The 24,918-nt window shown below is 43.8% G+C and overlaps 1 protein-coding gene across 1 annotated transcript in view; it reads left to right on the forward strand.

The window, feature by feature from the left end:
* Nucleotides 1-719: 719 nt before the first annotated feature.
* LOC129148564 (ATP-binding cassette sub-family C member 5-like) overlaps nt 720-24,918 on the forward strand; it is a 78,744-nt gene continuing 54,545 nt past the window's right edge. Inside the window, 2 exon segments of the mRNA XM_054713790.1 lie at nt 720-1,394; nt 2,464-2,639. Of these exon segments, the coding sequence (XP_054569765.1) occupies nt 2,517-2,639 (123 nt within the window). The 5' untranslated portion in view covers nt 720-1,394; nt 2,464-2,516.

The following is a 24,918-nucleotide window of genomic DNA, read 5'->3' on the forward strand; positions in this document are numbered from 1 at the left end:
ACCCCTCGGGGCACGTGGTGAGGTGCGGGCCTGGGAAGGCATGTAGGGTGGGATGAGCGGTCGAGTGCTGGCTTACATTCCCGGCTGCGGCCACCAGGGGTTGCTGCGCCCGCAGCCCGTGGGTGTGGGTCGCTATTGGCTCGCCAGGCCCCTACTGGACCTGGGAACGCCCTCGGGTCCAGGGCATCCCCGACGAAGCTGGCCAGAGAGAAGGCCCCATCCTCAAGTTGTGGGGCGGACGGCCTGGGACACCCTGAGCTGCCAGCGACCTGAGAAGCCACCCTCTCGTGTTTTGTTTGTTTGTTTGTTTGTTTTTGCAAATGGGCAAATGAGGTTCGTGACTTAAGCACGCACGTCAGAGCCCAGGATGGAACCCAGATCTCTTGATTTCATCAGTGCCCTTTCCACTCCCACCACACAGAGCTGCATGATGCTTTGTATTTATTAGACAGGGCCCCGTTGGTTTCTGCACCGACGTGGGGAGGCAGGAGGCACGGCAATGGTTGGCAAAGTTTCAGGTTTTGATGGAGGAGATGGGTAGGTTATACTGGGGTCCAGCGTAAGTGAAAGGTGCAGAAGGTTGGGAACACAACAAGTGGGTTGGAAGAGGGTGGTGAATAGGAATCCTTGTAGCCTCAGGTCGGGTTCTCTCAAGCAGTTTCAGCACCTGGAACCAGATTTCCTGAGATGTTGGAAACCTAAGTTATGAATTCAGGCAATTTGGGAACACCAGTCTGGCTCATTGAAGTTCTTAATCCTGTGCAAGCCCCACCCCCCAGCAGGGTCATCTGTTTCATTGTACACTTGTATCACTGGAAGGAGAGTCTTGGTGCAAAAGCAAGAGTGTTAGAGGTGATGGGAAACTACGCCCCACCTCCTTCATATGTAGAATAAATTGAAATAAAGTGATTGAAAGAAACTTTGGTTATTGTGAGTTCTTCTACAGCTGAGGTGATCTTCGTGTTCTTGACACGGCATTTGATCATATAAATGAGTTCCTTTGGCCTCCTCCCCCCCCTCCTCCTGCCTTTTTCCAAAGTATGACTAATCTTTTCAGCTTCCATAAATTAGCTAGGCTCCGGAACCACTGGAGTGAAAGGTTGGACTTTTGTGACCCTTGTAACAAGGAGGATTACTACTCTCTGCATCCAGACACTGGCAGGTGCCAGGTCTGTTTATAGTTTAGGCTTACTGAGGTCTCAGTGACGGGATTGCTCATCATGCAATTTGTCATTGGACAAGGTGACTTTATTTTATTTTTTTAAGATAAGGAACTAAGTAGTATCAACTCAGAGTACTTGAATCAGACTTCTGAAAGGCAAGAAGTCAAGCTTTCTTTGTGCTGGAAGCACTGATCTGTGGAGGAAATTCCGTCCTTCGTATTTAGAGGATTAGTAAGTGTTCTCCTTTTTTCTGATACCTTAAAAAAGGAATTGTAGCTGTCAGAATTTGGTCTGCAGAGTAGTACTTTGAAGTTGCAGTGATTGCTAGCAAGAGTTTATGGAATTTAAAAGGCAACATGGCTGCACTTCTTTAATTTCTAGTGAGGCTGGTCTGAATGGGGTTTTCTCAGCTTGTATCTGGGAAGGTTTGAACCATCATAGAGTGGGGGAAATGTTTCAGAGAGGTGTGTATGTGTTTTATTTTTTCAAAAGTAACAAAAGTTGATACAGGATATTGATTAGAATTAGAACAGTTTCAGGTCATACTAGGTAAGCCTTCATAGGGCAGGGTGGGAAGTTTGTCTTGGTTATTGTTTTTGAATAATAGCTTTGTTGAAATGTACTATTATTTTTAAACCATGCATGGAAATTCAGCCTCTTAAAGTGTTTTGTTAGTATAGTCACAGAATTGTGCATCACTACTATCTAATTTTAGAACACTTTCATATCCCAAGGGGAATTTGTTTTTAAAGTGAAGGCATAATATTGTTTTTGTATGTTAGCTATGTAACTCCATGGTACTTTAAAGTAATATCAGCTTCTTCACTATCTAATTATAAAAATGCAAAGATGGGATAGATCATTGGTAGAATAAGTGTTTTGTAAGTTTTCATTTAGTAAAACTTAGTAGGAGGAATAATATCCATTTTTAAATTGTGAAGTTTATAATCCTTAGAACAAACTTAAATTGTTTCCAGAAAGTCTTTTTTTTTAAAGACCTATAAATACTTGGGTTTGAACCTAGGGGAAGAAGTTGGGTGTCTCTTTACCAGTGTGTCTGTTTTTCTTATCTTTTTTGTTTTCCTTAGCAGTGGGAGGAGATCATTCTTGATCCTATTACATTGATTTTTTTTTTTTCTTGAAAATATGAGTGGTACTTGAAAAAGCTTTTAAATATTTTTTATAGATATAGGGGTAGAAAATCTCAGTGCTTATGCCCTTTTTCCTATTTTAAGGCATTTTTGCATATTATAAAGCACAATTTAGGAAATATCTGTTCTTGGTGAATTTTTAATTTCAGAAATTCTCAAGTGAAACCAGGAGTCTGAGCCCTGGCGTCTCCAATCAGAGAAGATGAAGGACATCGACGTAGGAAAAGAGTGTATCATCCCTAGTCCTGGTTACAGAAATGTGGGCGAGAGAACCAGTGCTTCCAGACAGGACGAAGAGGACTCCAAATGCAAGAGAGCTGGGCTGGTCAGTATTTCCTTTCTGAGTTCCTTGTCTTAGCTGCTTGTTATACGAGGCCACACCTTTTTTTCATGTAATGCATAGTTTCTTTTATTTTATTGGCTTTAGATCACTGTTAAGAATTTATGGGGAGCATTTGAGATCTTGTTCCCTGGCATGTCAGTTTGGCACAGATAAACTCATTAAAAAAAAAGAAGTTATGGTTACTTACGAAAGAGGAGAGGTTGGCTCTCAGCCTTCCACCTATTTCTCCCTTTGCCTTCTCTCTGCCACTTCTGCTCACCTTTGGTGCCTTCTGCAAAGGCTTTGCTTAAGGGAAGACAACTTGTGGGAGGGGAGGGGGACCTGAGCAGAGGAATTCTGGACCATTAAGCTTCATTCATGGGCTTAAAGTTATTTTCTTCCCCTCTGCTTCTGTTGTCTGTGTTTAAAGTGACTCCTTTGGAGAGACTCATTCAGAATTTAGACAGTACTTGGGACAATTCTAGATTGTTGTAGGATAATCAGTAAGCTTTTCAAGTAAAAACATGTAATCTAGTTTCTCCTAAAGGAAGTAATGAATATACATCTTAAACAGGAGAAAATGTCTTTTTTCTAAGAAAAGAGATCATGACTTGCAAAAGTCACGAAAAGGGGACGTGGGGATGACTGGGTTTAAGAAGTCATGTATTTGTGTTCATGTATATGTTTTGTGAAAACTTGAGAAAGATGTGGGCTTTGCAGCTGACACTGGAGTTCCATCAGCCTAACATTAGCTGTCCCTCTTTGGCTGTCTTATTAACATTTTCTCACTAATGGGTGTTTTCTGTCCCCAGAATAATCTCTACAATACTTTCCCATTCAAACTTAACTTTGGAGAAGCAGAGATTCAGTGTAATCAGTGTCAAATCCTTAAAGTGTTTGTGTCCTTTTGTCTAGACCTTGTTAATTAAACATTTATTAATATCTTCTGAGTTTTTGACACTGTTAGTATAGCACTTTAATCTAGAAGAAGTCACAAAGGTAACATTGGAGCAGGGCTTTGAAAGATGATTAGTTGGTGATGCTGTCAAGCTACTTGCCAGTATATCATCTGTGCCTTAGTGGTTTATGAATAAAATAGCATTCACAGGCCCTGGCCAGTGTGGCTCAGTTGATTGGGCTTCGCCCTATATATGGAAAGGTTGCCAGTTCGATTCCCGGTCAGGGCACATGCCTGAGTTGTGGGCTTGATCCCTGGTAAGGGGTGTGCTGATTGATGTTTCCCTCTCACGTCGATGTTTCTCTCTCTCTCTCTAAAAATCAGTTTTTAATAATCTTTTTAAAAAGTTTCTTAAAATAGCATTGATGGTAGAACTGAACTTGTGGGATAATTGAAGATTAAATGAGATAATACATAAAAATGCTTAGAATGGTGCCTGCCACATAGCCTGTGCTCAATAGATGTTAGCTCTTAGAACTAGTTGTCTCGATTGTAGGATGTGTAAGGGAAATTCTGCATGCCATGCTTTACTGGGGGTATTGGGGAACTATTAGTTGTTATTGAGGAGGGTTTTTTCATCTCTTAACTTTCTATTTTGAGATAACTGTAGAGCCACGTGTTGTTGTAAAAAATAATATAGATAGATCCTTATGCACTTTATCCAGCTTCCCCCAATGGTAACTTCTTGAGTAACTATAGTAGAATATCACAATAGGAGATTGATTGACATTAATACAGTCCATTCACCTGATTAAGACTTCACCAATTTTACATTCATTCATTTATGTGTGTGTATTCTGTGTAGTTTTTTCACATGTATAGATTTGTATGAACCTCTACCACAGTCAAGATACAAAACACCTCCATCCCATGCTACCCTTTTATAACCACAGCCATCTCTCTACCCTCTGCTCTAAGCTCTGGCAACCATGATTCTGTTCTCCATCTCTATTTGTCATTTTAAGTATCCTACATAATAAAAAGGTAGTATGTAAATTACCATCACTCTGCTACGCCCACGATTGGGCCAGCGGGAGACACAGGGGGCGGGACTCGGGGAGGCTGGGGTGGTGATTGGGCCGGCAGGACGCTGAGCTCGCATTGGCCTCTGGGGCAGCAAGCCGGGTGTTTGGAGGTTTGGAGGCCGCGCGGCTCCCCGGGGAGGAGTCTGGCGGCAGTTGGGCCGCAGGAGCACATGGCGGTGTCCCGGTGTCCCCAGAGGACGCGGGTTTCCACGAAGGCAGAGGAGGCGGCGGTGAAGGCAGAGGAGGTGGTGGCGGCCCCAGCCTTCCTGGGCGGGAGGCGAAGGCAAGACCCCTGCCTGGGCTCCAGCCGCACGAGGACCACGCCCCCGCCACGCCTCGCCCTAGGGGCCCAGGGACTTAGGAGCTGCTGGCCACACCAGGTCCCGACCAGCGGACAGACAGCCTACATGTGCATGATTAAATCATGCACTGGGCCTCTAGTTGTATATAAATGGAATCTATAGTATGGAATCTTAGAGATTGGCTTTTTTTCATTCAGCGTTTGTCCCTTGACATCCATCTAATTTGTTGTGTTTCAATATTTCTTCCCTTTTAATTGTGAGCAGTATTCCATGTTATAGATAAACCATAGTTTGTTTAACCATTTACCTGTTGAAGGACATTAGAATTACTTCTAATTTTTTACTATTACAAATACAGCTGCTTTGAATATTTGTATGTAGGATTTTGTGTGGATAAGCTTCATTTCTCTGGAATGCCCAGGAATGCGATTGCTGGGTCATATGATAAGTACATGCTTAGTTTCATAAGAAACATCAATACCCTTTTTCATAGTAGCTGTACAATTTTACATTCCCACCAATAGTGTATGCATCCAGTTTCTCTGCATTCCTGCCAATATTTGGTGTTATCATTATCTTTATTTTTTTTAATTGCATTTACATGGGTTACGTTGGTTAATAAAATTATATAAGCACAATTCTACAATACATCATTTGCACATTGCATTGTATACCCTCCATCCAAAGTCTAGTCTCTTTCTGTCACCATTTATCCCGTTTACCTTCTTCCAGCTGATCCCCCCCAATAATCTTTATTTTAGCCATTCGGATAGGTATGTCTGCTATCTCACTATAGTCTTAATATGTGTGACCTAATGACTAATGAGGTTGAGCTGATAAGGGATTTTTAAGACTTGACTTTGTCTTAGGAAGATTAGTTTTGAGGCAGTTAAGGAAAAAATACCTGCACAAGGAGAGAGAGAAAACACAGAGAGCAGTCGGGAGGCTCTTGTGCTAGCCCACGTGAGAGAGGCCCTGGGTCTGTCTTCAGCGTAATAATGAGGTGGAGGAGGTGAGAGAAATTTAGGGGCATCTCTGGAAGGGGAGGGACACATTGGGGTGCCTAGGTTTGCTGGTAAGAATGAGTTTGCTTTTAAGCATGTTGAATTTGAAGTGCATCCAGGTAAAATGATCAGTAGATACATAGAGCAGGGCAAGAGGAGAACAGGAAACAAACTTAGAGTCATTAGTGCATCCATGTAGATCAGGGGTGGGGAACCTTTTCTCTGCCAAGCGCCATTTGGATATTTGTAACATTTGCTGGCCGTATAAAACTATCAACTTAAAAATTAACCTGCTTCCCAGCCAGTGTAGCTCAGTGATTGAGCATCGACCTATGAACCAGGGAGTCATGGTTTGATTCTGGTCAGAGCACATACCCAGGTTGCAGGCTCAACCCCCAGCAGGGGGCATGTGGGAGGCGGCCAATCAATGATTCTCTCTAATCATTGATGTTTCTATCTCTCTCCTTTCCTTTCTGAAATGAATAAAAATATTTTTTAAAAATTAGCCTGCTAGCCGAAACCGGTTTGGCTCAGTGGATAGAGGGTCGGCCTGCGGACTGAAAGGTCCCAGGTTCGATTCCGGTCAAGGGCATGTACCTTGGTTGCGGGCACATCCCCAGTAGGGGGTGTGCAAGAGGCAGCTGATCGATGTTTCTAACTCTCTATCCCTCTCTCTTCCTCTCTGTAAAAAATCAATAAAATATATTAAAAAGAATTAGCCTGCTATATTTGGTCAAATATTTGGTGACGTTCCCCACCCCTGATGTAGATTAAGCCTTGGGAGTGTGAAGGCTTGTCCAAATATGGCTTGTTGAGCAGGAAGAGGTCAAACCTGGGAAACTGGGGTGTGGTCCTGTGAAATTTCTGGGGACAGGGTCTCTCCCAATTGGGTAGAGAAGAATTGACATCGGGATGTGCGGTGGCAGCAGTAAGCTTTTTCTTTGTAAGTGGAGAACTGGAAGTAGAGTCACTGTTGTACCTTTTGTCCCCAAAATCAAAGTTAGGCATCAGACAAATTTACTTCATGTGATTGAGCCTTATCTTAACACATCAGTCGGTGACCGACTGACACTATACTTTCCGTCTGGAAGACAAAACAGGCTGGGCGCTTAACATGTTAAAGAAACAGGAAGGCTAGTATCACTTTTATAAAATTTCAGGAGTCTATGAATTTCATTTTTATTATCCTTTTATCTTTCTAAAACTTTGAAATTTGAATCCTGTGGGTTTTTTTGTTTGTTTGTTTTGTAGTTTTTATCATATCCTTGTACCCTCTGAACTTTAATTACTTAAAATATTTTTCATTAGTTGTTTTTTTTTTCTTTTTGCTTAGCCTTGACCTAAGCAATCAAATCAAAGGTTTATGCAACCAATATTTTTATACACACTAAAGTGAATACATATCAAATGCTTTCACAAGTTTACATGCCACCTAGAATGCTCTTGCATTTAACCTGTCAAAAACCAGAATTTCTCAAGATTTATAGATCTTGAATTTGTCTGCTATGTTCACAGTTTGCTGATAGATGGAACCAAAAGGATGACAAAAGATTTTTGGTGCAGAGATGATATAAAAAATGGATACTTTAAGTAGTTGGGAAGCAGAATGGCTATGTAAAACATATCGTTTTTTAAAATGTAAGCTGGTAATTGGATAAGAGATTAAAATTTCATGTCATATAATCATAACCATCATTTCTCTATTAGTTGTTAATATAAAATCTGGGACCAGACGTTCCAGTTGCCAGGTATAGTTACTGTCCCTCAGAAAGAAAAAAACTACTCCAAGGAACAAAAGATCAGAATACATCTGTGGCTCTTAATTGAAAAACAAGGTTTTACTCACCACCATTAGCCTTTGATAGGCCCAGTTGACCTGAAACTGTGTTAAACAGAAGTCAGAAGCAAAGCGCCAAGGAACAGATTCTGATTTTAAACAGGCCGGTGATTTTCTTTTTTTACTCTGTAAGCCAAGTTGCAGAGTGCACAGTTTGCCCATTTCTTAATATTGTGGCCAAATCTTTCCTTTGAAATGTTCTTGGGGAAAATTGCTCTAATCAGTCACATCTTCAAATATTTGTATCACATCTACTTAGAGATAATGATAAATTAATGGTAAAAATAATGTTAGCCACCCTAAAGACAGGGTGACTAACACCTACTTTTGTTTAGGACTATTAAGTTAATGCTGTGGCCACACACAATTCCATGCTTAGCAGACATGCTTTAATCCTGAAGTGCTAACAGGGGCGCCTTCTGTTGCTGTTAGTTCTTTGGGCCTAAGTACTAACGTTGGTTGGCATGAGGCTGGCATTATTTCAATAAACGTGAAGATTTATGTCTAGACCACTCCTTAACACTGTTTCTGTGTCTGAGGCATGGTTCAGGCATAGCTTCTTTTCTATGATTGCACTCATATATATGCATATGTAGATCACATAACTCCATGAGCCCTGGTTTGTTTATTTGTTTATTTTAAGATGTGATATTTGTTTTCTTAATTCAATGAACATTTGAGCACTCTCCAAGATACATGCACAGCACGGAATGAAGTGGTCTGATGCAGGTAAAGATAAATTGATGCTGGGCTTGCCTGTCCTCCACTAGAAGCTTAAACTCAGAAGCATGTACATAGATGACTGAAATTTAGATGCTACGGATATTAATATGAAGAAGAGAGTGTTTCAGTCTTTGAGGTCAGGGAAGACTTCAGGAGTAGGTAACATTTGACTGGAGATTTGAGGAATGGGTAGAATTTGGAGAAAGGAAGAGCATGCCTGGCAGAAGAAAGTTGTGGATAGGGCCAACTAGGACCCTGTTGGCTTTGAGCATAAAGTGTGAAGTCATAGATGTAGAGGGATAGGTTGGTGAGTTTCAGATGTTCTTCAGTAATAGGCCAGGGAATTTGGATTTTAGTTGCTTTAAATTAAAATTTAAGCAAAAATAAAATAAAATAAAATTTAAGCAAAAGCAAGACAAAGCTATTTAATGCTTTATAAACCTTTTTATTATATAGTTGTTTTCTTACTGCTCCCAGACCAGAGTTTAGGGTGACTTAATGACTAATGAGTTAAATCTTAACGTTTATTGAAATAATGCCAGCCTCATGCTAGTTTTTCTTTTCTTTTCTTTTTTTTTCTCATGCTAGTTTTTCATTAACATGTCCAACCTAGAAAAGGAGGAAGAATGGAAAACAAGCAGAAGTCAACCCAAGTTCATGTGCCCTTATGACTGCTCTCTTTTTTTCCCTTTGCTCAAAAGTGTTCCATTGGTGGAATTTTCTTTCTACCATGTTAGACTCTTCTGCCTCTAGGAAGATGAGAAAGCAAGTATTCCCAAAGCCCAGTGACCTTCATCTAGTATTTCCTTTAGTTTTGTGTTGGGCTGACCCTTTAACCTTGGTGGGAGTTTTCGTAATTAGTGAGTTGAAATATTTTGAAGTTATATCCTAGAAATCACCCTTACCCCCTCTACCCAGAGACAATTATTGTTATGAAGTAGTTTTGTCTAGTGCCTTACATTTTTGAGAGTTTGACTCTGAAAGCTTTTCTTAAGGGACGAAGGGTGTGTGGATTTGTCCATGCCCTAGTGTTTTCAGAGTTAAGAATATCACCTGAGTCTTCTTGCTGTTAGGAAGGAGGAGGGCAGGGTGAAGGAGATTAGTATTTGCAGTCTCTGCATTATTTTACTCTTGATTGGTACTTAGTGACTCAGCACTTTTTCTCAACAACCAGTGAGAAGATGAGTAAGCACACGTGCTCTCTGCGGCCCCCTCTCACCCTCTACATCCATAAAGCTTCATAGAGCTCAGTGTGTATGATTCGGGTATCGGGCCTGGTGCCAGGTGTTGGTCTCCAATAGCAGGCCAGAGCTCTCTGGTAGAGATGACAACAGTGCTGCTATTGGTGCAGCGCCCAGGTGGCTTTGCTGGGTGGTGACTGAACCTGCAGCGCATGGGTCTCCTGAGGTGGCCTTGATCATGAGCTCTTTTACGCCATCTGCAGCAGGGCTGCTGCTGCTTTGCTAGGAAATGCTGCCTAAGGGGAATAAATATAGCCTGTTGGCGTGAGCAGTTAAAGGAGCTTCTGTTAAAAAGGAAGAAAAGTATTAGAACTAGCTTCCTGTTTCTTTTTTGTTTTGTTTTGTTTTTAAATATGTTTTGTTTCAAGAGACAGGAAGGGAGAGAAAGAAGGGGATAGAAACATTAATGATGAGAATCATTGATGGGGCCCGGCCGGTGTTGCTCAGTGGTTGAGCATTGACCTGTGAACCAGGAGGTCACGGTTCCTGGTCAGGACAAGTGCCCAGGTTGTGGGCTTGATCCCCAGTGTGGGCATGCAGGAAGTGGTTGATTAATGATTCTCTCTCGTCATTGATGTTTCTATCTCTCTCTCCCTCTCCATTCCTCTCTGTAATCAATAAAAGTACTTTTTTTTTTTAAAGAAGAATCATTGATCGCCTGCCTCCTTCATACTCCCCTCACTGGGGATTGAGCCCACAACCCAGCATGTAACCTGACCGGGAATTGAACCTTGACCTTCTGGTACATTGGTAGATGCTCAAGCTTCCTATTTCTTAAGCAGTTTTAAATACCTCAGTCTTTATTTTGTTAAGATAGATAACTTGGAAGTTACAAATGGTTAATGAAAACTTTTTCAATGAAATCTTGGTTCTGCTTTTAGGTAGCCTTCTGCGAATTTTTCTTTAATGCCTCAGCATTCATTCCCTCTCTCTTAATCAAAAATAAAAGGTCAATGCCAGAACAGGAAACCAGCCTGCAGAAGGTTTTGCAACCGTTGAATCTGTTAATATAAAAATTACAGACTAATGTATGCCCTGGCCGGTGTGGCTCAGTTGGAGCGTTATGCCGAGCACTGGAAGGTCTCAGGTTCGATTTCCGGTCAGGGCACATACCTAGGTGTTGGTTTCATCCCCGATAGCAGGGAGAGGCAACTGATCAATGTCTCTTTCTTTCTTCCCTCCTCCCTCTCTAAAAATCAATTAAAAAAGAATTGCAGCCCTAGCCGGTTTGGCTCAGTAGATAGAGGGTTGGCCTGTGGACTGAAGGGTCCTGGGTTCGATTCCGGTCACCACATGTACCTTGGTCGCAGGTTCCCCGGTCCTGGTCATGCATGCAGGAGGCAACCAATCAATGTGTCTCTCTCACATTGATGTTTCTCTCTCTCTCTCCCTCTCCTTTCCACTCTCTCTAAAAGTCAAAGGAAAAATATCCTTGGGTGAGGATCACCAAGAAAAACACCAAAAAATCTGCAGACTAATGTTAATTTGTCACACTGAAGCTCACTAATTAGCAAAATTAAGCTTTTCTCTCCCTTTGTTTTCCACCCCCCTGTTAGGGAGTTAGCCTGTTTAGATAAGTAGATGTTATATATGTTTAAATTATAAGATTATTTTTTAAATTAGCTGTTCAAAGAATCAACCTAACTGTGTTATATCAGATGAAAACTTCTGTTTACCAAAGCAGACATGGTGTTTAGCAATCACTTAGTTTTCATGACTAAGAAAACTAAGTGGAAGAATAGCCAAACTGCTCAAATCTTCACCTTTGTGTTTGCTTCTCACCATTGTCAGCAGTTCCAGCCTGCTCTGCAGTCCCGGGGTCACAGGATGGAACCACTGATGTCTTATACTAAGCATTTAACATGAGCATACACATGGCCCTGAAGAAAGTTTTATTTATAAATTTATTTTTTTAAGCCAAAGCCTAGACTTAAGGGATTTTTGTCAAATGCAAAAGACCAGTATTCATCTATCTAAATCTGTGGTTCTCAGCCCAGGCTGCATATTAAAGTCGTTTGAAAAAATACCGATGCAGGACCCTACCCCAGACCAATTAAACCAGTCTCTGGGTTGGAGTCGGGCTTCAGTGTTGCTTTAAAGCTCCCCTGGTTATTCTGTTGTGTAGCCAGCACGGAGAACCTCTGCCCTAGATCCCTTGGGATAAAGTCTCTTCCTCTCAACCAATGGGGCTCCAAGTGTTCACTGTAAGGTTTTTTCCCCTGTGACTCAGGTTCAGTGTAATCTTTTGAAACCTTATCATTGTAACAACAAAGTTAATCTCACACACCAGTGTAATAGGAACTTTGAATAAGTTCCTTGGAAGTTAGCGTATATATAAAACAACTAGCCGAAGCCGGTTTGGCTCAATGGATAGAACGTCAGTCTGTGGACTGAAAGGTCCCAGGTTCGATTCCGGTCAAGGACATGTACCTTGGTTGCGGGCACATCCCCAGTAAGGGGTGTGCAGGAGGCAGCTGGCCGATGTTTCTCTCTCATCGATGTTTCTAGCTCTCTATCCCTCTCCCTTCCTCTCTGTAAAAAATCAATAAAATACATTTAAAAAATAAAAATAAAAATAAAACAACTAAAAGCCCTCAAATTTCTGCTGATTACAGAGTAATACCAGATTAAGAACTGTGGGAAAACACCTGTTTTACTATGGTGATGTTGTGCAGTTATATTCACTGGCATTAACAGCTGGTCCTCAGCACGAGGCACTATAGCATAAGGAGTGAACAGGTAGTTACCGATGAGATGCATGGGTTAATTCATAGCTGCTAAGCTGGAGAATTTTGCTGTCCCTCTTGATTGAAGTGGCCACTATTTGGAAGTTCTTTAGGGAAGAGCTTGAGATGGTCCGGATCATGTAAATACTCAAGGATGTTTTGAGAATTGGGAGAGGAAATGTGCTTGGTAGTTTCTTTAACTTGGGGGTAGGGATGATGGGAAAGCCTGATGTCAGCAGTCCTTGGGAGGACACTGTCTTTTTTAATTTAAAATAAAATTTTAATTTCCTTTTAATTTAGTTTTTAATATTTTGAGTCTCTTGAAACCTGTATCTAAAATTGTACAACAGTTCCCCTTAAAAAGATGTCTCCCAAGAGGTTTGTCATAAAGGCAGCTATGGGCCTGGGGCAGTACAGAAAAGCTTTGACTTGGCCCAGAAAGCTTGATAAGAAGAGGCTGCCCGTTCTGTGTTTGTGTTAAGACCTTGTGATTAAGGAGAGAGGAGGGAGAATATCCTGTAGGATCTGAGGCCTGTCCATTCTGATCATGCTCCAGGGACTGCTTTCTTTGTGGGGTGTACCAGGCAGGAGTATTGCGGCCTTCAATCCCCCGGGAAGATGCGAGGCGCCTCGGTGTTGCCAGTCACTGCCTGCTATCTCTGCATTCGTAAGAACTTGGGTGAATCCTCAGTCTCCAGGTTTAGGAAGGCCACCCTGCTGTTGTCCTGCTGTCAGGCAGGGGTTGTTCCGCCTGGAGAATGATTTCTGGCCCCTGCTATCTTGTCACGGAGGCCTCCATGCAGGGGGAACCCCATGGTTGCCCTGTCAGCAGACATTCCACTCTGGCAGCCTGAGAAAATGAGATGGGAAAAACCAGACAAGTGGTGCCCCGCAGTGTGGTGGGTGCACTAATGATCGCAGCCGCGGGGATGGTGTGAGTGCACACAGCAGGGAAAGTCTCTTGCACAAGCATGGCCATTTATTTGCTCATGGATCAAATGTTCCTTGTTTTCCTCGCCAGGTGGGCACGTATGCTAATTAGACCGGACCGCCGAATGACCTTCCAGACATCATTCTGGATGAAGCCACAGCAGCGGGGGCTGAGGCAGAAGCAGTTAGGGGAGATCAGTTAGGCAGGCAGAGTGGTTAGGAGCGATCAGGCAGGCAGGCGAGCAGTTAGGGGTGATCAGGCATGCAGGCAGGTGAGCGGTTAGAAGCCAGCTATCCCGGATTTCGAGAGGGTGCAGGCCAGGCTGAGAGACACCCCCCCACACACACTGTGCACTAATTTTGTGCGCCAGGCCTCTAGTATGTATATAATTGGTGCAGTGTTCAGATGATTTTATGTTTGTCTTTCTCCTTCACGTATTAGATTTTATATCTATTTTTATTAAGGTATATGTAATTTTATTTTTAAATTTAACTTATATTTCTTGGTTGGTGACATTGAATTTAGAGTTTGAGAGAACCAATTTAGAAGGTTATTCTGGATTTTGACCTTTTAGAAATACTAGAATGTACCCAGCATTAAGGTGGTGATTTTGAGGTGCGGGTCTGTTTGTTTACTCCTGCATCCCCAGCACCTAGGCCAGGGCCTGGTCCTTAGCCCCTCAACAAATACTCATTGAGTGATGGACTATAAAATCATGTCTTTTTCAGAAAAGCTAGCTGTTAAAAATATATTATATAACCTGGTCACTTCTTTAGCTTTAATCCCCTTTCCCTTAATGTTAATTTCATTATACAAAAAGTTTTCCTCTTCATATTTAAACTCATCCATCTTACCTTTAATCGTTTCTGGCTTTGGGGGAAAATGGAGGCGATCTCCCTTCCTTATCTGTATTAAATATGCCATTTAATTTTGTCTGTCCTATTTATTTTATCATTTTTATATAACTTTTTGGGGTTAATTCCAAATGGATTAATGTACGTATGAAACCTGGATATCAATTAATTCATCTCCAATCACTATTTATTGGTTCCCAAAATAGTCTCTGACTCATGTTTCTCTACCCTGTCATGTTATTTATGTCTTCCTATAGTATAGTTTGAATAAATTAAGTCTTTTCCTTTGGTTCATTTCTATTTTAATTCATTCAACCTTAGAATTTTGATGACTCACTTTACAAAATGTTAATGTGGTAGGATAAATTTATTTTTACCTTTAAACAGGCATCCTTTTTTTTCCTGGCATGCTTGGCCAGGTAAGCTTTTTTAGGAAGCCTAGAAAGGAAGAGAAATTAAGCATCTAACCAAATAGTTACAAGCATGGGAGGACATCTGTACAGTTGCTGATGTTTTATGCTTTGCTCGCTTCTATTTTATGTTTAAATTCCAGTCTATAATGTATCTATCTTTTAGCTTCTGCTCATCTTTGGCTTAAAAACAATCAGAAGTACATTGTTGTAATTAAGCAAAAATAGTTCATTTACATCCTAGTGTTCCAGTCATGTACCTGTGACTTTGACTCTGGAAACTACCATTTGCTTATAATGAGATTAGTTAGGAGAGTCAGAGATAGAGAATCATAGTTCACTTTCATCTGATACTCACCCCGGGGAAGAGAGGAGGGCTGTCCAGAAGGGTGCATATGAGGTCATTGTGTACAGTCATGATTTGTCTGCTTATCTTTTTCTTTTAAAGGCACATAACGTAATGATTAGGAGCCTCAGCTGTGGAGCCTGGATTCAGATCCCTGCTGTTATTTAACATGTGTGCCTCAGTGTCCTCAGCTGTACGATGGGGGTAATAATAGTACCTGCCTCATAGGGTTGTTACGAGGATTAAGTGAGTTAGTATCTATAAAGCATTGAAAACAATGCCTGGCACATAGTAAATGCCATGCTAGTTTGTTATAAATTAATTGTCATCTTTGAGGAAGCAGTTTACCTTTACAGATACATGATAGTCATGAGATCTGGCTATAAACAAGGAAGTTGCCCTTGTGGTGGGGTGGGGTCTCAGGGAGTCAGCAGAGTTCATCAGGCCCAAACCACCCAAGATTTGGCCTTGTGAAGGGAGAGCTCTGCATAGAAACAGTAGCACCAGTCGAGTGTGCAAGAGAAAATGGCCCCACCTCAGAGCCACACACCTCAGTCTCTCCCTCCTGGAGAGATCTTCAAGAGAGTCTGTACCAAGGGCCCAAGCTGGCCACAGCCAGCTGATTGCTCTGTAGGGGCCACTAGGATTTGGGAAAGTGGGGCTGGTGGATCTCCCATGTGGGGGCTGCACTGGGTCAGGTGCTTGCAGAGGGAGTGATGGCTCCTGCCCAGAGCCTGTATACAACTCAGTCTCTGACACCTGAATTCACCCTCAAGAGCCCTCCAAGAAAGTCTACACTGTGGACCCAGGAAGCTGACACCTTCGCAGGGGGTGAGCTCAGCAGGGTGGTGACAGGGAGTTGGGAGTATGGGCTGATGCCATATGGAGGGGAGGGCTCAACTCAGGTAAGATGGCGTGTGTGGGAGAGAAACTTAACATAGGGACCCTGGCAGCTGCCCCTTCAGCTCTTTCCCTGGAGCCACACAACCCAATCTGTCCTCACAGAACGCCAGTCCACTCCAATCCATCCTCCCTCTGCTGGAGCCCAGGGTGAGTGGCCACAAAGGAGATTTTGTGCATTGGCCCTTAAAGAGGGCGCCTGGGTTTCGAGCAGACTCGTCTCTCCCTGAGAATCCTTGCTGATTTTCACAGCCAGATGTTTGTGGGCTTCTTTCTGGCTCTGGTACTCTAGTCTGGGGAGCCCGGCATGGACTTGAGATCCCATGCTCCTCACAGGGACCTTTGCAGCTGAGATATCCCTCTGGATTCTTAGCTGCCACATGTGGGGGTGGGGCCAGCCCTTTCTCCCTCTCAGCCTTCCTCCCAGTCTCCATGTGGTTTCTTTTGTAAATTCTTGGTTATAAGACTTATATTCAGTCTTCACTTGGTTATTCAAGTTGATTGTTCTATATTTTAGCTGTGATTCCAGTTTGGACCTGGGGGGAGGTGAGTGTTACTTCCACCTTACTCTGCCGCCATCTTGGATCTCCAGGCTAAGCACTTTTTAGAAAATATTATTTTTTAATTGAATTTTAGAGAGGAAGAGAGAGGGAGAGAAAGGGGGGGGGGGGAGAGAGAGAGATAGAGAGAGAGAGAAGGAGAGGAACATCAATGATGAGAGAGAATCATTGATTGGCTGCCTCTTGCACACCCTGCACTGGGGATCAAGCCCACAACCCAGGCATGTGCCCTGACTGGGAATCAAAGGGGTTCATAGGTCGACACCCAACCACTGAGCTTTTGAATTTGGCATTCTCCAATACAGGAAGTGACTTACTACCCAGGGGATGGCAGAGCATGGCATTGTTATATAGAGTCAAAGAAACAAACTTATGCAATAAGAGGATTTCATTGTTGGTAAGTTTGTTCACTTTTTTGTTCATGGGGTTTTTGTTTGTTTTTATGGCTATTAGTAGTCTTTATTTTACTTTTGTACTTTGTTTTTCGGAAGAATGTACCAAAAATGCTTTAGTCTCCCCCTCATAATGTGTTTGTGTTGTTTATCTTTTACATATACTCACCACAAACCTCAGTGCCGGGGAGCCCCATGTCGGAGCTGGCCCTTCAGTCTCCCTGCTTCCCCAGCTGCCTCTTCCTGCTCCATCTAGAGCCCCTGGCCTGCCTTCGGACAGGCCCGGGAGAGTGGTTCCCGCTCCAGGCACTAGAGCCTCTGCCCTGGGATAGGGGCACAGCTCCTAGATAGCCACTGAGGTTTCTTGCAAGAAACCGGCCGGGGGGGCCGGTTGGAGCGTCGTTCCGTACACCAAAAGGTGGCAGGTTCGATTCCGGGTCAGAGCACATACCCAGGTTATGGATTTGATCCCTGGTTGGAGTTGGGGTGCGTGTGGGAAGCAGCCAATCGATGTTTCACTCTCATGTTGATGTTTCTCTCCTCCCTTCCTCTATAAAATCAACAAAAGCATTTCCTCAAGTGAGGAGGATAGATAGATAGATAGATAGATAGATAGATAGATAGATAGGTGATAGATAAATTGCCTTTAAAAAAAGAAAGAAACGGGATGCTTTGGAGCCTGGAGAACTCGGCTCCAGAGTTCACGTGCCATCGTTGTGTGTGTTGGGATGGGCTCGAGCCATCCAGGCGTTATCCAAGTGGTGTTCACTGAGTTTCTTTCACACCACTGTGTTCTGGTGGGTTTGATTCCTTAGCAGTTGGGCTCCCAAGATCTTGGCCTGGTTTGCAAGTCAGGCGTGGGTGTGTGGGGATGATTCTGGAAGGATGAGCTGGGCCAGCCACTTATTGCTGATAGATAAGCCGAGTTGAGGAGATGCGGGCAGGGCAGGGCTGAGTGCCACGCAGCCCGCAGGAAGAGAGGGTGAGAGAGCAGAGGAGCCATAGGCCTGCCCTTCGGCCCCAGAGTGAAGGAAAGGTGGGCTCTGCACTGTATCTGAGAGCAGGACCGAGTGCAGGAGGGAGGAGAGGCCACCTGGGAGCCAGGCTGTGGAGACAGCTGGTGGTGAGGGCTCAGGTACTTCACCGGAGCCCCGGGCCAGGTGTGACCCCCGGGCGGGTTTCCGTCTGCAATGCCCAGGCTGGCAGAGCCACCAAGGGGCGTTTGTAGCCAGAGACCCCGAGTCCTTCCCATTGGTGCTTCTGCCTGAGGGGGTATGGCTCCCACCTGTTTCCCGCTCTAGTTGATGTTCTAATACTTGCGGTTTTATGTTAAACACCCACTCTCTCACCAGCAAGATATGTAATGTGACATCTGTAGGGGACTTATGTGCACCTGTGCCTGGGATGTCTCTAGGGGGGAAATACCTGAGAAATCTGCGCAGACAGATGTCCCCTTGCCTTGTGACATAATTTTACACTTAAAAATGGCAAATTTTATGTTATATGTATTTTGCCACAATAAAAAAAGCCATTTAATTCAGCCATTCAGTAGCTTCCACCCACCTTTCAATTTGAAATGATTAATCTGCAATGTAATCCTATATAATAAAAGCCAGTCGGTGGCAGGCGGGGCCTTCAAGCAGGTGGCACCAAGCCAGCCAAGGCAGGTGCCAGTGGGCAGAGAGAGGCGACCAGGTGCTGCCGCGCACACCCCCCCCCCCCCCATCACCCACTGGTGGCCTCCCACAGAGGTTTATTCAGCTCGGCCGCACTGGCCTTCCTACTTTTATATTCCGGTTCAACCACAGCATTTGTCAGATGGGGCGTTGGGAGCAAGTGCCCTTCCCTCTGGACACAGGGACTTGAGTGCGGGCCACATGTGTGTCTCCAGGTCGCCAGCGGAGTTGCCAGCAGACGCCAGCCACGATGGGCTGGCCCAGGAACCGGCTCTTCCTCCCGGTGCCCTGTGCCCTCCCCACCTCCTTCCTCCTCAGGTGCCCGTGTCCTTGACCGCAAAGCGGCCCCCCGAGGTCTCTCTCCCTGGCCGCCCCCACCACCACCGCCCATCGGCCCGCCAGGGACCCTGACAGGAAGGAGGAGGGAGCCCAATTCCTCCAGGCCAGCATCGGTGACAGAATATGTCTGAAGACCAAATGATATACGTAAATTCGATTATTTGGCAAAGTAATAGCTAAAATTCATGTCATTGAATTTCAGAAACACAGACTGCCTCATGCTCATCTATTATTGATATTAAATAGTGAATCCAAATTACAAACGGAAGATGACATTGACTGTATAGTTAAGGCAGAAATTCTGGATGTAGATCAGTGTCCTCAACTTTTTCAGATTGTAAAATCAAATATGGTACATGGACCATGTGGAATACAAAATCCACGTAGTCCATGTATGGAAAATGTTCTAAGGGATATCCGGAAGAATTTCCAAATGCAACTATTGGAAATATTGATGGATATCCCAAATACAAACGAAGATCTGGTAGCACCATGTCTATTGGAAATGAAGTTGTTGATAACACTTGGATTGTCCCTTATAACCCATATTTGTGCCTTAAATATAACTGTCATATAAATGTTGAAATCTGTGCATCAGTTAAAAGTGTCAAATATTTATTTAAATACATCTATAAAGGGCACGATTGTGCAAATATTCAAATTTCTGAAAAAAATATCAATCATGACGAAGTACAGGACTTCATTGACTCCATGTATGTGAGCGCTCCTGAGGCTGTTTGGAGACTTTTTGCAATGCGAATGCATGACCAATCTCATGCCATCACACAAGATTAGCTATTAATTTGCCAAATGATCAGAATTTGTATTTTCATACCGATGATTTTGCCAAAGTATAGATAGGACTAGAAGGCATAACTCGACTTTGATGGCCTGGTTCTTATTGAATAGAGAAGATTCCGACGTGCGTAATTATTATTATTGGGAGATTCCACAACATTATGTGTTTAATAATTCTCGTGGAGAAAATGCCAAAAGGGTGGGAATAAAGTATTAGGTAGGCTGTTCACTGTGAGTTTTAAAGAACCAGATGATATTACCTTAGACTTTTGCTTCTGCATGTAAAAGGTACAATAAGTTTTGTTGATCTGCGAACTGTAGGAGGTGTAATTTATGATACATTTCATGAAGCTGCTAATCATCAGGATTTTTAATCAACGACACTGTCTGGATAGATATGATTGATGATGCGATCATCCTTAATATGCCCAAACAACTACGGCAATATACACTGAGTGGCCAGATTATTATGATCTCTGAACGTATAATAATCTGGCCACTCAGTATATATCCTATATAATAAAAGGCTAATATGCAAATTGTCCCCTCGACCAGGAGTTCGACCAGTAGGCAGGCCAGCCAACCGCCCATGTCCCCTCCCCCTGGCCAGGTTGGCTAGACCCACCCATGCACGAATTCATGCACTGGGCCTCTAATATGTGTGTGTGTGTGTATGCATATACACACACACACACACACACACACACATATACATATATATATATACACACACACACACACACACACACACACACACACACATACTAGGGGCCCAGTGCACAAATTTGTGCACCTTGAAAGGAACTGTGGGCTGCGAGGCTGCAGTGGGCACAGGGGTGGATCTCAATCCATCCTCCGTGCCCCTGCCCAGCCCCTCCCGCCACAGCCCCTGGTCCCCTGTCTTCCGGTGGCCCTGCTCCTGCCACTGCTGCTCCCACACACTGACAGCGCTGGCCCCTCTCGCAGCTGCTGATGGTGCAGAGCGATTGGGGCCAGCACCCAGCAGTGGGTGCAAGTGGGGCCGGCACTGTCAGTGGGTGCGAGCAGTGGCTGCTGCCCCGATCGACCCTCAGGAGCAGGGGGAGGTGGAGAAGCCCTCGGGGCCAGCAGCCACTGTTTGCACCCTGATTGGGGACCGGTGCCAGGTGCCGGCAGTGGGTGAGAGTGCCGGGCAGGACCACAGCACACGGGAGCAAAGTATTTTCAATAACCACCAGAGGCTTGCCCCGATGACAGCGACTGGCACCCCACCTTGGTCTAGCGCCCCCCACTCACCTGCTCCACCCCGCACACCTGCTGCATCCCACCTCAGCCGATGCCCACCATGTTCCATGCACGCCCCCTGGTGGTCAGCGCATGTCATAGCAACCAGTTGTTCGGTTGTTCCTCCATTCGGTCTATTTGCATATTAGCCTTTTATTATATAGGATACACATACATACATACATACACTGAGTGGCCAGATTATTATGCGTTCAGAGATGATAATAATCTGTCCACTCAGTGTATATGCGTGTTTGGATGTCCTTCTGATGCAGACAAATTATGGGATGAGAATAAATCTCATTTTATTGAAGATTTTTGTTGGAAATTACACTGAAGAGAAGGTGCCTGTATGAACTGTGAAATGCATGCCCTTAATGAAATTCAAGAGGTATTCACATTGCATGGAATGAAATGTTCACATTTCAAAATTCCAGACTATCCTTTATTAACGAATACAAATACATGTGATGAATTGTACGAGTGACAGTAGGCAGAGGTTTTGATAAATTCTCTGAATGATGAACATTTGGCAGCCTTTCAGACTATAACTTCAGCCATTGAAGATCAAACTGTACACCCCAAATGCTTTTTCTTGGATGGTCTAAGTGGTAGTAGAAAAACATCTACATAATAAAAAGGTAATATGCAAATTGCATCACTCCGCTACGCCCACAATTGGGCCGGCTGGAGGCGCGGGGGGCGGGACTCAGGGTGGCCGATTGACTGGTGGTAGGAGCGAGTCCCCGCCTCCCACTCCTCCCACCGGCCTAAAAGGCTGCGGAAGGACCCATGGGGCCGGAGGAAGACGCTGGTGGCGGAACTCGGGGTGGCCGATTGCGTGGGTGCCGGCACCAGTTTTCCACCAGCAACAGTTTTCCTCTGGTCACCCGCCGATTGGAGCGCCTCCCGATCGGAGTTCCTCTTGGGGTGGCCGGTCGTGCTGGCTGGAGGCGCTCCGATCTGCGGGTGGCTAGAGGAAAACTGCTGCTGGCGGAAAACTGGTGCCGGCAGCCAGGTGAAGGAAAAGTCTATTGCACGAAACTTCGTGCAACGGGCTTCTAGTATCTTTATAAAGTTTTAAAACATTGTATTAGAGGTCATGGTGGTACAGTTTTACCCACAGCGTCTACAGGAATTGCTGCAAATTTACTTCTCAGTGGAAGAACTTTTCATTCCCAATATAAATGACCAATTCCATTAAATGAAACTTCAATTTCTAGACTCAATATAAAGAGTGAAGTTGCCAAAACATTAAAAAGGCCCAACTTTTCATTATTGATGAATGCACCATGGCATCCAGTCATGCTATAAACGCCATAGACAGATTACTAAGAAATTATGAATTTGAATGTTGCATTTGGTGGGAAAGTTCTCCTTCTCGGAGGGGATTTTCGACAATATCTCAGTGTTGTGCTGCATGCTATGCGATCAGCCATAGTACAAACAAGTTTAAAGTACTGTAGTGTTTGGGGATGTTTCAGAAAGTTGTCTCTTAAAACAAATATGAGATCAGAGGATTCTGCTTATAGCGAATGGTTAGTAAAACTTGGAGATGGCAAACTTGATAGCAGTTTTCATTTAGGAATGGATATTGAAATCCCCTGTGAAATGATTTCTAACAATCTGTTATTGAAGCTACCTTTGGAAATAGTATATCTATAGATAATATTAAAAATATATCTAAATGTGTGATTTTTCTGTTCAAAAAATGAGCATGTTCAAAAATTAAATGAAGAAAATTTGGATATACTCGATGGAGATTTTCACACATATTTGAGTGATGATTCCATCGATTCAATGGATGATGCCGAAAAGGAAAATTTTCCCATCAAATTTCTTTTAAAAAAAAATAAATCTTTATTGTTCAGATTATTACAGTTGTTCCTCTTTTTTCCCCCCATAGCTCCCCTCCACCGGGTTACCATCCCACCCTCTGCCCTTACCCCCCCAATACCCTCATCCAAAGGTGTATGATTTTTGTCCAATCTCTTCCTGCATCCCCCACACCCCTTTCCCCCCGAGAATTATCAATCCACTCCCTTTCTATGCCCCTGATTCTATTATATTCACCAGTTTATTCTGTTCATCAGATTTTTTATTTACTTGATTTTTAGATTCACTTGTCGATAGATATGTATTTGTTGTTCATAATTTTTATCTTTACCTTTTTCTTCTCCTTCCTCTTCTTACAGAATACCCTTCAGCATTTCATACAATACTTGTTTGGCAGTGATGAACTCCTTTAGCTTTTTCTTATCTGTGAAGCTCTTTATCTGACATTCAATTCTGAATGATAGCTTTGCTGGGTAGAATAATCTTGGTTGTAGGTTCTTGTTATTCATCACTTTGAATATTTCTTGCCACTCCCTTCTGGCCTGCATAGTTTCTGTTGAGAAATCCGCTGACATTCGTATGGGTGCTCCCTTGTAGGTAACTAACTGTTTTTCTCTTGCTGCTTTTAATATTCTCTCTTTGTCTTTTGCTCTTGGCATTTTAATTATGATGTGTCTTGGTGTGGTCCTCTTTGAATTCCTTTTGTTTGGGTTCTCTGCGCTTCCTGGACTTGTAAGTCTCTTTCTTTCACCAGGTAGGGGAAGTTTTCTGTCATTATTTCTTCAAATAGGTTTTCAGTATCTTGCTCTCTCTTTTCTTCTGGCACCCCCATAATTCAGATGTAAGTACGCTTGAAGTAGTCCCAGAGGCTTCTTACACTATCTTTATATTTTTGGATTCTTTTTGCTTTTTGCTTTTCCAGTTGGGTGTTTTTTGCTTCTTCGTATTTCAAATCTTTAACTTGATTCTTGCGATCCTCTAGTCTGCTGTTGGATCTCTGTATATTATTCTTTATTTCAGACAGTATATGCTTAATTTCTAGTTGGTTCTTTTTCATATCCTCGAGGGACTCACTAAATTTATCGGCGGTTTCTAGAAAATTCCTGAAAAACCTTATAACCGTGGTTTTGAACTCTATATCCAGTAGTTTGCTTTCCTCCATTTCTGTCATTTGTGACCTGTTTCTTTGTCTCCGCATTTTGGCTGCTTCCCTGTGTTGATAGAGTGGCTTTGTGTGCTAGGTGTCCTGTAGGGCCCAGTGACTCAGCCTCCCCAATTACCTGAGGTGGACACTCTTGGTGCACCTCTTTGTGGACCGTGTGCACAGTCTTGTTGTAGTTAAGCCTTGATTGTTGTTGGTATCACTGGGAGGAATTGACCTCCAGGCCAACTGGCTGTGAGGATCAGTTGTGTCTACAGTGGGAGAACTGCTGTGTTGGAGACACCCTTATGGGGCAGGACTTGCTTCAGTGGGGTTTTGGTGCTCACTGAGTCTGCCCCCTGAGTGTGTCCCTTATGGATCTGAGGAGTTGTAATCTGGATGGTCCCACTCTGACCACTGGGTACACTGGCTCTTGGATCTCCAAGGAGGTGCAAATTTAGCCTCTGCCTGAGGCCACCCAGCAGGAGCTATGGAGAGATCTGCAGATTTTTCTTCTGTTTGGGGTTTGGAGGTGTCCAGATGAGGCCCAGCTGTGAAGCAATGCAAGGTGCTGTGGAGCCTTGGGCCTTCTTTTGGAAATTCTGCAGCTCTCTGACCCAGCTGCAGTTTGGTAGGTAATTTTAGATTGCAAAGGACCAGGCCATTCATATGCAAAAGCCTCTGCACAGCTTGGGTGGAGTTGTAAATTGGGTGGGGCGGGATCTCAGGGAATCAACAGGGTGGAGCCAACATCAATGGCTGACCGTCAGCCCTGCCCTAAGAGGCCCCTGGGTCTCAGTGTCCTGCGGTAATCGCTGCAAGCACCTCTGAGAAAAAGCCCCCCTCGTGTTCTGGCCCGATGCCAGACAGTCCAGTTTCTCCCCGTATGAGTCTGGTCCTCAGAGTCTCACCCGGAACTGGAATTCAGAGTGTTCAGGAGCTTGTGTCTCCCTCCCGATTGAAAAAGACAACCGCATCCTCAGTTGCCAGCCCTTTCCGCGCGTGCCTCCGTATCTCCGC

The sequence above is a fragment of the Eptesicus fuscus genome, chromosome 3, assembly GCF_027574615.1.
Source record: "Eptesicus fuscus isolate TK198812 chromosome 3, DD_ASM_mEF_20220401, whole genome shotgun sequence".
In the NCBI taxonomy this organism is placed as follows: Eukaryota; Metazoa; Chordata; class Mammalia; order Chiroptera; family Vespertilionidae; genus Eptesicus; species Eptesicus fuscus.